This window comes from Triturus cristatus, chromosome 3_2, assembly GCF_964204655.1.
Source record: "Triturus cristatus chromosome 3_2, aTriCri1.1, whole genome shotgun sequence".
Classification (NCBI taxonomy): Eukaryota; Metazoa; Chordata; class Amphibia; order Caudata; family Salamandridae; genus Triturus; species Triturus cristatus.
This window is the reverse complement of record NC_140584.1, coordinates 229,349,466-229,365,195: the sequence shown is the minus strand read 5'-3', so window position 1 is coordinate 229,365,195 and position 15,730 is coordinate 229,349,466. Positions and strand designations below refer to the sequence as shown.

The 15,730-nt window shown below is 43.9% G+C and overlaps 1 protein-coding gene across 1 annotated transcript in view; it reads left to right on the top strand.

Moving 5' to 3' along the window:
• LRP1B (LDL receptor related protein 1B) overlaps positions 1–15,730 on the top strand; it is a 3,634,433-nt gene that overhangs the window by 3,250,298 nt on the left and 368,405 nt on the right. Inside the window, exon 72 of the mRNA XM_085647014.1 lies at positions 4,475–4,607. Within this exon, the coding sequence (XP_085503140.1) occupies positions 4,475–4,607 (133 nt within the window). The remainder of the gene's footprint in view (positions 1–4,474; positions 4,608–15,730) is intronic.

Genomic DNA, 15,730 nt, shown 5'->3' with positions numbered 1-15,730 from the left:
CATTATGTCCTCTTGCCCCATGGGGTAGGGGTGGCAAGGGTAATGTAAAGAGGGACGTGATTCCCGTGTGTTTTGATAACAAACTTTGCCATTTAGGGTGCCAGTTCATTTAGAGTGCCAGTTCATTTCATTTAGGGTGCCAGTTCATTTAGAGTGGTCAGAGTGAAGAGGTTATGCTGAAAAGAGCCTGGAAATAAATGGCTTTTGATGGTTTATTGTGCTCTTTTAACTTCCTTTCCACCGCCCTAAAAATATGAAAATATCTCCTTTTAACGAGAATACCCAATTTGTAATGGCTTGGTAAAAGTACACAGGGTTCTAGAAATGCAAGAAACAATTCATACATTTAGTGAGTGGAAGCAAGCTAAAATCAATACACATCAATATCAAAACAGTCTCAAGTGTCATATGCTCAACAAAAGATAATTCCACATCATTTAACTAATAAAAATTACACATTATTAAAACATTTTGCGGCTGACTGGGGAACTGCTTCACATGAGGACGTTTCTGGAATGTCTGGGAACATTTTGGGAAAGCTATGTTTTTGTTTAAATCAACTCCCTTCATCTTGACTGCTCTAGGAGAAGTAACTTTGAGAGAGTTAAGGCCTAATGCTTGCCTTCATGTCTTAAAAAAGAGGGCAGCATGAAATAATGGAATTTAGATATGAAATATGTAATACATTTTTATTTTATTATAGCACACACAAGCACTTAAGACGGCTATCATAAATAAAATATTGGTTGTCTAGCACCTATGAGAAGGTGAGAATTCCTCTGATTATCTTGTTACAGGTTAGCAATTCCAATGCCCTCTGCTCATAACAGTGATGATCAGGTTTCATCATTAGGAACTCTCACACCTGATGTGAGACCATTCATGTTGGTATTGACTCAAATCAAAGATGATCCTTTGGGCCACAACAATGTATGTCAATCAGCAGCGATCCGTGGAGGTAATTCCGTGGGGCGGAAAGGCGGGATGGGGGAGGGGCTAATTTCGTAGCGTGCGCTGCACCGCATTTTGTGATGCAGGGCGCGCTACGAAATTCCTTTTATTTATTTAATTGTTTACTTATCTCCAATTATCCATGTTCCGGTGTTTAGTACCCCCCACCCTGCCCCTCCCCCGCCCCGCCTTTCCGCCCCACGGAACTCCCTCCACGGACCGCTGCTGATGTCAATGCTGGCCGCTCCTTTTACCTGTTGCTTTAGAGCAGTACCAGGTGACTCGTTCACGATTCATTTTAAAGCAGTGACTCAGGGATTGCAATCCACTTGTAGCTATAACAAGCATTGCCAATACCCATTATTTGTCTTTTATGTATTAACATGTCTGCAAACTTATGTTACACAAAGGTAAACAATTCCATATTGCTCTTAACATATCTGGCATCACAACCCATGTTAGAGATACCTTTAGACCAGTCTGTGCTGCATTCAGCACCTGTTAAATAATGTTAGGTGAAATTGTGATTCTCATCTATGTGACAGCCATCATCATCATCATCATCATCATCAAAATACCCTACTCAAAACACCCTACACAGAAGTATACATCACAAGCGTGTTACAAAAGCATCATTGGATAAAAAAACGTTTATAGTCTACAATAATTTATATATCAAAGCACACTGTTTCCAGTAACTAACATCCTCACTTATACAACAGATTCACACATACAAATTACAAGTCAGTTCACTGTTAAAAGAAAATAACACTTAATGTTATTTGATCAAAACAAAAGTAAAATGTCACACGTGTTTAATTCCGGACCCTCTTGGTCTATAACAGTGAATTTCTAAAATCAATGCAACCTTTTGGTGGGCCACTTCACTACCTCCATCTTTTTCAAGTTAAGCAGATATTTAGGTTTATTTAATCATCATGATACTAACACAATCTCATGGAGTTATTTCCAAAATGAGATTGCATTACATTTAAGTGAAACCCTGTCTGTCTCTTTGAGTTCTGCAAATAAATAAATATTAGATGAAAAGCATAACCCCTGGGGCCTAATTAGGATGTCGGTCGGTAAGCCTCCGATCGCTCATTGGAGGCTTACCGATCGACATCCCTGGTTGGAATTCCGAATGCCTAATTACAATGTAGGCAGTCAGAAGTCAAACTGGCGGGTCATTCCAGCTAGCTTACGATGGGCTCGAGGAGCCCGCTGGCCAGTCGGAACCATCACATAATCCCTTAAGGACTAAATTTTCGCCTTTGGGTTATAATGTCGGTTTCCAGTTGTGGGCCTGGGGTGTTAATCCCTGAACCGTGTGGCAGGAACCTCAGGGCCACACGGTGCAACAAAATCTCCCATTCAGTATGGGAGTTTGTGCTGTGGCCATTTTCCGACCGCAGCACAAGCTCTCCTAGAAAAATGGGATTATGCGACCGCACCATTTGTGGTTGCATCGTAATTGCAGAGTCGGGACCGCCATCCTATGGTCGGTCGGTTCCGCATCCACGGCGATGTCGGTCGGAGGCATCTCCGACCTATATCGTAATCATGCCCTTAGTCTTTTAAACTAGGGGAATTTGACCAACTCTTAAAACAGCCTGTTCAGAAAGGTGTTATACCAGATAGCCCAGTATTTCAAACACCCACTTATTGCTGGAACAGTCATTAAAAAGCACATGTTTGGAATCCTATCCATGGTTCATGTTTTTTATCTAGGTATAGTTCTTTACCTTGAACATATTCTCGGATTGGCACAATACTCACTTGGATTATTGTCAAGGATGTAATACAGTCTATAAAGAGAACACTCTTTATCTGAAGCATGATGGGAGGCAATAAAAAGCTGTGAGGAAGATGTATTAGAAAATAATACAACACAGAACGGTGACCAAATTGTTGTATTGTGTAACACTAGGGTGAGACAGAAGCACACAACTGTATTCACTGAATATCTGGCGCACAAAGAGGATGTCTAACTCTATACCAGTGCTTAGTTGTAAAAAAATTAGTGCCAAAGCCCTCGTTAGGAGGCCACTTCAGCTTGCACCTCCCATTGCCCATGACCGCCCTGCCAAGGTCAGTACTAACCCAACTACTATCCATCACACTCCTAAAAGTGTGAAAATTCAGACTATTCCAGGCCCCAAAAGCTGTAAGAATGACTTGGGTGGCAGGTATTAGTCATTTTTTTAATCTATATTAAATTGTTTAACAACTGTTGTTGTTGTCACCTCTAAAGTAGACAAACTGTGCCACCATGTGGCAGATCATCATAAATACTGAAGTTGACAATTAAGTTCCGGTGCCAAGCCGGATAACCACCAGCTCAAATTAAGCACTGCCCCACACAAACACACCTTGGCCTCATAGTGCATGGGTGTATTCATGATGTCTTGCATAGGTTTCGTACTGGAATGGTGCCCTCCAAGTGCAAAATAAGGTACAAAGATAAACTTTCAAGCAATCCACACATTAAGATGTTTGCTGTAGATTTTAGCACGCATGCAATATAAGAAATGTTAGGACAAATAAATACTTTTCCCCTACTTAATGTCTTTATCGTAGAGGCATTATTTTTTGGCACAATACCATGTCTGACAATATTTGTAGATCTCGCTGCGTGTCAAATCCATGGGTGGTAGTGTTGAAATACCCAAGTACGAGCCATGGAAGGCACCATTGATGCAAAGTAGTGCTAAGCCTTCTTTCTGCTACTTTAGGGCAACTTTTCAGAACAAAAACAAATTCTCTTCTGGAGAATAAATACTTTATTAAAGCTTTGAACTGCTTTGTGCCACTTTTCATGACTTGTGGAAGTGTAATCTCTCGACAACTCTGACACGTGTGCTGGTCACTCGCCAAAGGGTTAGCTCCTAATGGAGTCCTATGAGTGGATATGTGTGGCACCTCCTGCTCTCACCATAAGGCTGTTCTCAAATACTTAAGCTGCCTTTCTGAATCACCCCATGCATGTTGTGCTCTCCTTGGGTAAGGACTGAAGTGCGCACTATGCCCACTTCTATATTGCCAGTGTTGCTTTATAAATCAATGCTCAGTGTGCGCAGTGTCTAGTAGAGAGTTTTGTTGTTTACTATGATGTGTGAGTACACGTGGGGTGGTTTGTGGTACATTAGAATATACAGCATAAATGAACATACTGAAGGCCATGTACACTTTGTTAAGAAAATTACGGCTCTACAGTGAGCATTACTAATAGTGTTGTTGTTGTGAGGTGCACAAAAATGTGGAAAATGTACAAACCTTTTTGATGCTCTATGTGTAATAAATATCTGTTGTCACATTAATCGACTAAATTATTACTCTTTTGTCATGTTATATTACCTACCTATATGTGCTTTTTTGCTATTATTACTGTCATTCAATTCCCTCAGTTGCAGAAATATAAGCATTCATTGTCATTTCAGCACCTTATTTAATGTCTCAGATTCTAACATAACATGCTTTTCAACACATACCCACTGTTGACATAAACATTGTATTTATACAGATGGAGTGCATATCAGAATGTAAAGAGGGTCAGTTTCGATGCAGAAACAAAGCGCACTGTATCCCCATCCGATGGCTGTGTGATGGAATCTATGATTGTGTGGATAACAGTGATGAAGAAGTCTGTGAGACAGGTACGAATACCAAGTGTTTTGTTCACATGTATTTTCCTCTGCAGCTTTCCAGACCAATCTGTTTTAGAAGAACCCATTGGCACACTCAAATCCTGTTTACGATTGGGTAATCCATCCTGGTTATGGGAATCCCTTGAAGTTTGCGACTCAAGTGAGATTACAGCTAGTACACAATTACTGCCTAGATCTGGTGTTTTTTATTCACGGAATGTACAGCTCGGAAAAAGGGAAAACATGCGGCTTTCTGCTTTATGCTCCATTCAAATGTGAGATAAAACCTCACTTAACTGTGCAACATTACCAACCCCGTTGGACTAATAAGGCACTTGCAATGTGGTCCTACGAAGTACTTTTCTACCTACGACTCATCTATCTTCATTACACTCTCATTATGCATGTCCCAGTAATAGGTGTGATATTTATTACACCGGATAAAAATCCTACTCCAATGAGTCGGTGGAATAATTACTACCCATTTATGAGTTTTGGGGGCATAACATTGATTTTGGTGCTTATCATAACGGAATCCTCATTTTTTTCAGTAAATACTGGGCATTTCCCACCCCCCCCATAATGATCAGCAGTTCACAAAACTCATAATTTGTATAAGTGCAGTTTCTGCTCATATCCCAAATAACCAGCCTGTTTGTGAGAGCCTAAGGGAATTATTTAGGAGAACCCTACATCACTTTCGCATCATGTTTATTGGCAGGGCTCTCATAAAGATTTATGAAGCCATGCAAAGCTTACCTTTGAGTGGCCTCATACATCATGAGTAAGATGACGCAGAACAACTCGCTGCGTCTCCGTACTCTGTGCCTGGTAGGCGTTCCATGGGCATTGCGGTGGGTTTCCCCACGCAGTACCCATGGAATTTGATGCTGCCCCAGATTCACAAAAACATGCAAACCTGGGTACGCACCAAATCTATATGCCTCCCAAAGTGAGGCATAATGAGGAGAAATAATTTTGTTTCTCCTCGTTGTTTCCTCTTTCCATGTATTCTGCAGCACACATAGGGAAAAACAAATCAGGATTGTTTTTGTGCAGGAAGGTGCCCCTTCCTACAGAAAAACAATCCTGCCTACAATGGAGTCAGGGTGCCTACATTGATACAAGGCTGCCGAAACCGCACCAGCACAGGCATAAAGGACAGAAATGCACTGTATTGCTTAAATATGCCCTTTAACTTTGATGTAGGGTGCCTTGCTGTTCTGCCCTATGCCAAAATGCTAAAATGAGGCCCTAACACTTTAAGCTTCTTCAGTCTCATTCCAAGCTTTTCTTCCATCGCTGTATATGTCTTTGAGGGTCTCTGAAATAGTGTCATAATTCATGGCACCACTCAGGATAAGAGTCCTTGACTCACACAACCTGGTAATGACACAGACATTTAATAGAATTTGAACTGTTCAGTGAATCTGCCTATGAGTTTGTAAACTTTGCCTATGCAGATGGACACATTATCTTTGGCTCCAGTGACTTTGTTGCCTCCAAAATATTTTCAAGGGATTTTGAAAAGTGCAAAGTCATCAGTGTTATTCGTCATTGTCAGCAGACCGCTGAGCTGAATTATACCTGCAATACTTGAACATCAAAAGGAGAAAGTAATATGCAAAAAGCAGCATAGATTCTACACGGTGTTTCATAGCTGCCCCTCACTGGTAACAAACTTTTGCTTTTTTTCTTTCAAACGCATTTGGACAGATTACATTACTCTTCTTTACTTCTATGTTCTTTTCCTATTAATTTTATTCTTTATTATACTTTACAACTGTCTTATGAGCTGTGTTCAACCTTTTTAAACATTTTCCTTACATTCTGTCTTTTGGCTTCCCTCAATTCTTAGATGGCTTCAGTTTGTCTTTGCACATATTAGTATGCTCTGCTTGTTTGTGAGCCTTTGGTCTGGTTTTGGAAAGAATATTTTAGTAGTTAGGGGAAGGGCCTTGGCCATACTTCAGGGAGGATTTTTTCAAGCACAAAGACTAATATTCAAAATTTGTGTGATACTGTGGTTTGACTTTCTAGAGCGAAGAGGTGCTTACACGGGGAGACTCTCTTCCTCCCTGTCTACATTTTTCGCTGTAGACAATTATGAAACTTTGCTCTGGTACAAAAATGGAGCAAACTGGGTTCTCCATCATTTTTTCTGCTCCTATAATAGAAAAGTGACTCGAGAAAATACATTTTCCTTTTGTCAGAAACATATTAGTGACATGGCACAAATGAAGAAAGATAGTTATGAAATTTACCAACAAATATATGATACCGTTTTTTTTATGAATCATGTTGCATTAGTAAGAAAGACGTCAATCAAACCAATACCAAAACGTCTCTGCTAAAAACGTATTTTACACTATTTCTGCTATAATGGCGATGCAAAATTGATTAATCCCACTGTGACTTTTATATTTGACATTGTAAAAGTGCACATATTCATTAAAACACTCAAAAACAATTAAATTCAATCCCACTCCCATCCCGAGACGCCTCCGACGTCCACGTGAAAATTCTTAAAGTAAAATAAAGAGCGAGAGTAAACTCTGCGTGTTCTCTACGAGGGAAATTAAAATGCGTTCTACATTGGAACGCGTAAGCAGTTGCAGCTCCTGGAGGGAGTCCTGCCGGGCGGTGACGCGGGGTGAGCGGTAGTAAACTCTGGAATACGGCCGAACAGAGGTAAGTAAACAAATAAATAAATAAAATGAATTTCATTGAACGCGTTGCGTCGCATTTGGCGCTGCAGCGCTCGCAATGAAATTTGTTTCATTTATTTATTGTTTACTTACCTCTGTTCAGCCGTATTCCAGAGTTTACTACCCCCCCACCCTGCCCCTCCCCTGCGTCACCTCCTGGCTGCATTCCCTCTAGGAGCCGCTACTGCGCATAAGTAATCTGGCCCTTGTGTGGGAGTTATTCCTTTAATGTAAGAAATCTTCAGTTAAAGATATGTCGAGCGTTTTAAATTGTGCTTCTGAAATACATAGGCTTTGCGTGCAGCCAGTAGTTGACATCACTCACACAACCATTTTAAGCACTTTGGGGCTTACTTACACCATTTTGGCGCAGAGCAGCGTGGCAAGGCTTCATGCAGCACTGCCTTGCATCAAAAGAAAAGGGCAGGAATGTGCTGCATCTATGAGGTACAGTGCATTCCTGTGCTCTTTCTCAGCACTGGTACACAAAAGACTGCCATGCGCCAAAGCAGGCACCCTTGCACCATGGTGCTAGGGTGCTTGCGTTGAAATCTGGTTCTGTTTGTGCAGGAAGGGGCACTTTCCATTACAAAAACAAACAGCTCTGGACAGTTGCACGTTTTTGATTAATTCCCAGACTTACGCTGTGCTTTAAATCTGGGAATGTGTCAAATACCATGGGAGCCGAGTGGAAACACCAACCGCAATTCCCATGGCACGCATCCCCACACAGTGTTAGGCAACATAGCGGCCTGCGCTGCGCTACCTTACACCATATCAAGAGGCCATGAAGCCTCACAGGGCGACTTTCGTGGCCTCGTAGATATGGGTAAACCCAGTGCACCACTGGAACATCAAGAAAAGTGATGTTCCTGCAGCGCACTGGGCTTGTAAATAAGCCCCTTTATGTTTCAGGACAATTGGCTGTGTTCTTTCAAGAGTGCAGCTTGTGCCCAGTAAACAAGGCCATTGTTGGCTTAAGTGCATGTTTACTGACAAATGTTCTTTGATTTACAAGGATACCTAGCATTCATAAATCCATTTACAGAGTATATTTACGTGGGAGTAAAGCTCATGATATGGGTTGGTAATGAACATTACAATGAGGATTTAGTTTTGTGAGTTTTTCAGACGTTCTGCATCTCTATTGCAAGGTAGGAAGGCTGCATACATTTGTGCTTTCTGCAGGCAATATTTGCGGTTATCAGAGATATCAACAGTAAAAACAGCCAACCAGACCATAAAACAGACCACAAACATCCAAAAATGGCCTACACACTGATGGCTGATCAATTTTAACATTTGGTTAAAACAACTGTGTTAAACAGCAGAGCTTGTTGTTTCTCTCATGAGCTTCACATGAAAAAAAGTCTCTGACTCATGAGTCAGTTCTAAGATAACTTATAAGAGGTGACTAATCTCGTGTAACAAATCACAGTTAACAGAAAATACGACTGATGGTTTCATAGTAAATCATTCTCCTACACATACCTATATAAAGTGTCTCAGTGCCAAGGTATTTTTCATACAACCTTTATTATTGTTATCTTTCACAGGCATGGCAAGCCATTTTACAACAGCCATGCAATAGTCTCCTGCTGCATTTCTTTCCCCTGCAATCCCATTAATCCATTCAAATGGGTTGAATCCAGAGTTAAATCCTGATGCCAAGCCTCTCATACTCAGCTCCTTTCACCTTCCCCGCACCACAATCAACTAAGGGCTACCTTTTGGGAAGCCCTCCACTCCCTACCCAACTCACCAGCCTAATCAATTAACAAGCAAACGACCCAACAAAGCTCTGCCGCCACTAATAAATGCTTGTCTGATGTTCTCAGGACTCATTGTAGAGGATCATCATTGTCTAGCTCTCTACAACTTTGCTAGGAGTGGCAGCCATTTGTTTCCAAGCTCTGGAGTATTCTACTCACTCTCATGCACCAGTCTCTCTCACATTGGCCATTTTCCCTGGGGGTCCCATCGGTGTTGGCAGTTCTGATTCACTCAAACAATCAACCAGATTGTCCGATGCTCGCGCGAATTCAAGGGAGCCGGAACCTCTTTTCGCCTCTCGGAGCAAAGCCCCACTCCTGAAGACGCTCACTTGAGGAGCTCACCCTGCCATTTATTTACCATAGGGTCTTCAGGGGCTTTCCAGTGCACTGTGATCTCCTGTTTCACCAGGACCACTGCCAAGTCAGGGAATCTGGATCTAAGCTTATGCTTGGCCAAGCACAGGAACCAGGCCAAAAAGCATGGGCCTAGGGATCAAGGCATGTTGCGCTGTGTGACCTCCTTAATGCAGTTCACTACTCTCTCCCCAATCCTCATAGGGAAGGGCATGCCCAAACCATAGAAAACCTTACAGCTCCTAATTTCCCACACCAAGGGCACTTTGCCCCATCTGCATGGTAGAACTGTTCACTTTCCTGAGCGTAAGATATAACCTATTAAGAAAGCAGACATTTATAAATTCAAAACAGAAATTCCTAAACATTCTAGGAACTTGGTTCAGTATTTTTTCCCAATCTGTTTCAGTGCATCAGATGGGGCACCAGTACCCAAGACAACTCTTCCACGAAGCCCACCTGGTCCACATTAGGGGCATAGGTAATAACCATTGTCAAGCCCCAGCCGGCCAACCATCCTGTGCCAACCACATATCATCCAACCGGGTCCCCCACTTGTCCAGTTTTTTGGAATGTGACCCCAGGACGTACCCAGATAAGTACTTCACGTCTACATGCTGAGAAAGTGGTGTAGTAAGTTTGGCCAGCCTGCGCCTGTGAAGCTCTAACCCCTCAGCAGCCATGGTGTTGTTCTCCTGTAATAAGGCCACATGTGCCCCCCACCTTTTGAGGTAGGCATATGCTTTGTAAGACTTTGACATATTATTGAGCCCCCTCATATCCTAGGATATAATTATGCTTCAAGGAGGTAGCCATGCCACATTAACATGAGAACTTTTAACTGCCAGGCAGTGGGCAAGCCCTCACCCCTGCCAGCCCCTCTCCGGCTCTCAGAAAAGTACATACCTTACTAGCAGCACGGCTCAATCACTAAACACAAAACAGTTCCAACTCCTCAACTCCAGGACAAGAAGGTGAGTCTCACCCTCCAAACCATCATCACAACTCCAACCACACATGCAGTTGACATTCTCGAACCAGGCAAGGGGGCAAACACCTGTGCATGTGCCTCCCAACCTCACATCACTCCATCCATGTATATCCCTTTCAAACATCCTCATACTGGCATCTTTAAGGTCAATGGCCCACCTCTGAATCCCCCAGAACAATAACCTAAAATCTGGGAACTTCAAAAGGATTCAAAGGAGATCATCCACTGTGTGGGACATCAATCGGGGCAATGCAGCATCAGAGCCCACTGTAGATATTGAGTTTTTGTCAGAGTCAGTGTCTCTAGTCCCATAATCACCTGCCATCAAGGGAGGGCTCTTCCCCGCCACACTCATGATTCCTGCCACCCCACTGCTTTCAATTGTGCTTGCTGTGCCTGCATTTTAGAAGGTATAACTTGACTACCACTGCTTACCCTTCTAGATGATCCCAATGGTCCTGGGGAGAGTTGCTTAGTGCAGGCGGCCAACAATTCCTTCCCAAGCCTCCTGCGATGAGGTAAAAAAACTGCACACCATCCTCCGGGTCCACCCACAATTCTGCCGGGAAGAACATTGCATACTGAACCGCCATCTGGCGGACGCGCTTTTAAGCTTTCAGGAATGTGGCCCGCTGCTTCTGGGCATCTCTAGTAAAGTCTGGGTCACCATGATCTTATTGTTGTCAATCCACAGACCCCTCTCAGCTTGACCTAGCACAGAATTTGATCCCAATCTTTATGATGGAGCAATTTGGCCACCACTGACTATGGAGCCACCCCGGTGGTAAGCATCACATCTGCATTTAATGCGCCCTTTCCATCACAAAGAAGGGGGAAAGTCCCTCAGGCACCACCTCTGTTTTTAGCCAGTTTTCCGAAATCCACAGCACATTGGACCCCTTGGTACTCTCCCGCCGCTCTATCACCTGGATATTGTTTCTTCAAGCACTATTTTGGCATCTTCAGCCTTATATTCCAGAGTTTTGACTAATCCTTCCATGGCTTCCAGGCACCTCACTAAGGCCTTCACTGTTTTTACCAACAATCCTCAAACAATAGACCTGATTTTTTCTGTCAAAGATAAAGGTGAGTGGCATTGGTATTAATGTACCTTAAAGCTAAGGTCCCTATCATACCCATAAGCTTTACACTACCCTTAACTATAAACCTCACCTAAACTCTTGACTTTTACCAAGGTGTACTGTGCAGTGCAAGTCCTAGCCCCTTTAAAAGTTGGCTCTATTGCAAAACATGTTTGCATTGTTTCTACTTTAATTTGAGTTTGTAAGAGGATTCTGCAAAGAAAGATTTTCAAAAAAAGCATGTCCCTAGAAGGTTAATCTTCAAAGTGTATTGCTGATTGTTTAAACAATATAAAGGAATGGTCAAATGGCCAGTCCTTTGCCCAGGACCTTCTTGCCTTGACCATGTAGATTCCGCAGGTAGGAAAGATGAGCACAGTGCATGGACAAACGAGACTCCCCTGCACCAAAAGGATCAAGAATTTGGTGGGCTGGTGCTGTGGGCAGTGGCGGCCCGTGCATGTAAGAACAGCAGGGCCATGCCTGTGGGGGGTGACAAACAACTGAATAAGAAAAATAAAAAAAACACTTACCTTGTGCTTGCCGCATTGCGACTCAGCGATGAAGTGAGCGCAAGGTAAGTTGCTTTATTTATTTATTTTATTTTCCCAATTCCGTCATTTGTCACTTGCACCCACACCCCTGTACACCCCACCGCCCACCTCACTTATCTGCATGGTCCGCTACTGGCTGTGGTTGGCTAAAAGGTACATACTATGCCTAGTAGATCATTCTCTGCAGACTCCAGACAGAGTGGGGCTGGTACATTGTGTGGTCAAATGCCATTGCCTGCTCTGACGGCTAGTTATGTATAGTCAAATTCTATGCCCCCTGGCTCTGGGGGCTTGACACCCTGCTGGGTCATTCTCAGGACACTAATAATAGGAGGAATTGGCATGGGGTTGTGAAATGCTAACTTCTGTAGCAATAGCGAGATAGTCATGGCTGAAGATCATGCAGTGCGGTCTTTGTGATGAATGGGAATCGGCAGAGAGCATGGAAAATGGCCAGACCATTCCGCTAGAGATGGTTGGCCATGGCGAATTTACAAGAAGTGGATCTCAGGATTAGCTAAAACTCACCCTGTGTGACAGGGCTTCCCACAGGGCAATAGCAAAGACCATGCACTATGGCTTCTAGGAGATAGTAGGTTAGGCGCACTCTGATTTGATATCTCTTTCACATGGGATGTCATCAACAATACTGTTAGAATTGAGGGTCTCTAGTTGCAAAGGTAGGTACCTTTGTCCAAATAGGGACCCTTGTTCTAGTCAGGATAAGGGGGAGACACACTCTAGATAACCTCTGCTCATCCCCTTGGTAGCTTTGCACGAGCAGACAGGCTTATCCCAAAGGCAATGTGTAAAGTATTTGTTCCAACACTTACAGTAACATAGTGAAAACACCACTGGACACCACACCAGTTTATCTAAACTTAATAAGACCAAAAAAACAAAAATCCAACATACACAGTTAAAATTACGACTTTCAAAATGTTTCAAGAACTTGTACCATAGAAAACTATGGATGCGTGACCTTTACACAAAGTACCTGTAGTTGTCAAAATTCACAAAGCCAAACAGCCGCAGAGTGAATAAGAGGCAAAAACAAAGTGATGCGTCTGTTCCTGCAACCTTGGGGAGGCAATGCGACAGTTCTGCTACACACAGGAGAACTGATGCGTCGAATCCGGTCTTTAGGGGGAAGTGATGCGTTGATTCTTCATGATGATTCCGGTCCACAGGTGGTGTGTCTGGAAAACTTGTCGCACAGGTGCGATGCGTGGAAATCCGGGATGCAGTAGTGGCGAGCAGCGCTGTGTCGGTTTTCTTCAGCCGCGCCCCCTCGATGCTTCGATTTTTTCAGCGGCGACAGGTGCTGCGTTGGTTTTCATAGCGGCACAGGGATGCGTGGAAATTCTTCTCACGCCATGGAGATGCATCAGAAATACAGCCACAAGAAGAGCGATGTGTCGTTTTTGTAGTTCTTCAAGTTCCTTCTCTCTTCCAGCTCCCAAACAGCAGCAACAACCTCCAGAGGTCCAATACTGGCACAGGCACCTGCTGGCAGGTCAGAGCGCACAGCAGCAGAGTTCAAGGGAGCTGGGGGTGAAGTCTTTGTGTCCCTGAGACTTTAGAACAGGATGCCAGCACACACAGGCCCTTGGAGATCTCTTTCAAGCAGGAGACACAGCACTCAGCAAAGTCCTTCTCCTTTCCTTGACAGAAACAGCAACTGCAGGACAACCCCACATAGCACACAGCAAAGGGGTACTACTTCTCCTCAGTCTCTCTAGCTCTTCTCCTTGGCAAGGGGGCCTCTTGAATTCCAGGGGTGACCTAAAAGTCTGGGGTCTGGGCCCCAATTTGTATACAGTAAATCTTTTTGTTCTTTCCTGCCCCAAGGCTCTGAGCCCAGTCCAAACCAGCACTGGGGGGCACTGTGCAAGTGCACAACAACCTCCATTGTCAGTGTGAGCCCTGTCTCCAGACACACCACAGGGGGGTAGAGCAATCATTGTGGAAGGCAGGAACAGCCCTATTCAGGTGCAGGTACTACTCCTTCCATCACTCAAAATGCAGATCAGGCCTATTCAGCCTAGCCCTGACTAATCCAGACTCTCTGGAGCCACTGCATATCCCCAGCTGCTGTCACTCCAAAGTCAGACAGTCAACACACATCCTAGCAAAGGCACACTGGATGTCTAAGCAAGAAAATACCTACTTTCTAAAAGTGGTATTTTCAAATACAGAATGAAAAAATCACCTTTCCTAAAAGATGCATCTTTAGATTCTGAATTTAGGCATCCTAAACTTTATTTTCCTACCTTTTTCCCAGGGGTAGTTATGTTTATACGATGTTATAAGCAACCTCCCCATTCTATCCTAGGGGAACAGATAGCCTTGCAATAGTGAAAAAGGAAATTGGCATTATTTCACTATCAGGACATGCCACATACAGCAGGGCATGTCCTACCTTTCACATACACTGCATCCGGCCCACAGGGGTACCTTGGGCCTACCTTAGGGGTGACTAACATGTAAGAAAATGGGAGGTTAGGGCCTGGCAAATGGGTGCACTTGCCAGGTTGACATGACAATTTACAAACTGTGCACAGGCACTATGGTGGGGGGCCTGAGTTACCTTTTCAGAGCTACTCATGTGGGTGGCACAATCAGTGCTTCAGGTCCACTAGTAGCATTTGATTTGCAGGCCGGGGCACACACAGTGCACTGTACTAGGGGCTTATCACTAAAGCGAATATGCCAATCCTGGATAGCCAATCATAATAACAATTTACACTGGTAAAGTGCCCAGAGTCCTAAAGCCAACAACAGATCGGGAAAAAATAGGAGGAAGAATGAAAACGTTTGGGGATAACCCTGTAAAAAGGGCCATTTCCAACATATTGTCACTCAATTTTCCCGTTTTCTGTACTCAACATTTATTTTTCACTTCTACCTGTTGACCGCCCCTTTTCTCTCTCTTCATCTTCACTCTACTTTCTCTGAATCATTTTCTTTCTCTCTCTCTCTCTTTCTCTCCTTGGTCTATCCTCTCACTTGACTTACCTCTTCCTCCCTGTTCTCTTCCTCACCCCTTTACTCTACTTCTGCAGCAGAGAAGGTGATTGCTCTGTATAATCCACGGTGAGTAGGAATGGGCGGTAAATTCCATTCCGCTCGCAGAATTTGCGGAATTTGGGCAATTCCGCGTTGCGTGGAAAACGCGGAATTGCCCAAAATTCTGTGATCCGCGGTGTCACGGAAGTTTTCCCTTGTTCGCGCTTTCAAAATGCTTGTGCACGCGCGCAAGAGTGACTTACTGGGATCACTGCGTTCGCCGGCAAGTTTTTCTATCCGTTCGCGTGTGCCTCAAGATTTTGGTAGCCGGCCGCGTGATCCCGCAAGAGTGTCCGATCGCGAACACGTCATTCGGATGCGCCCGTGTTCGCGAACAGGAAACATGCATCGCGAGCGGGCGGGACAAGTGAAAGAAGATGGCCGCGCCAATTGGCGACTGCATTGGCAAGTTCGTGAGATATTTCCCCCGAGCACGCAGACAGCGTTGGCGAACAGGAAAAACGCATCGCGAACGGGCAGAACAAGCAATTCCACCTCTTTGTGGAACTCTGCGTACTCGTGGAGATTTTTTATCGTTTCGCAGAGCTTTGCATAGCGCGACTACGCAAATTCCGCCCACGCCTAACGGTGAGTCTAGT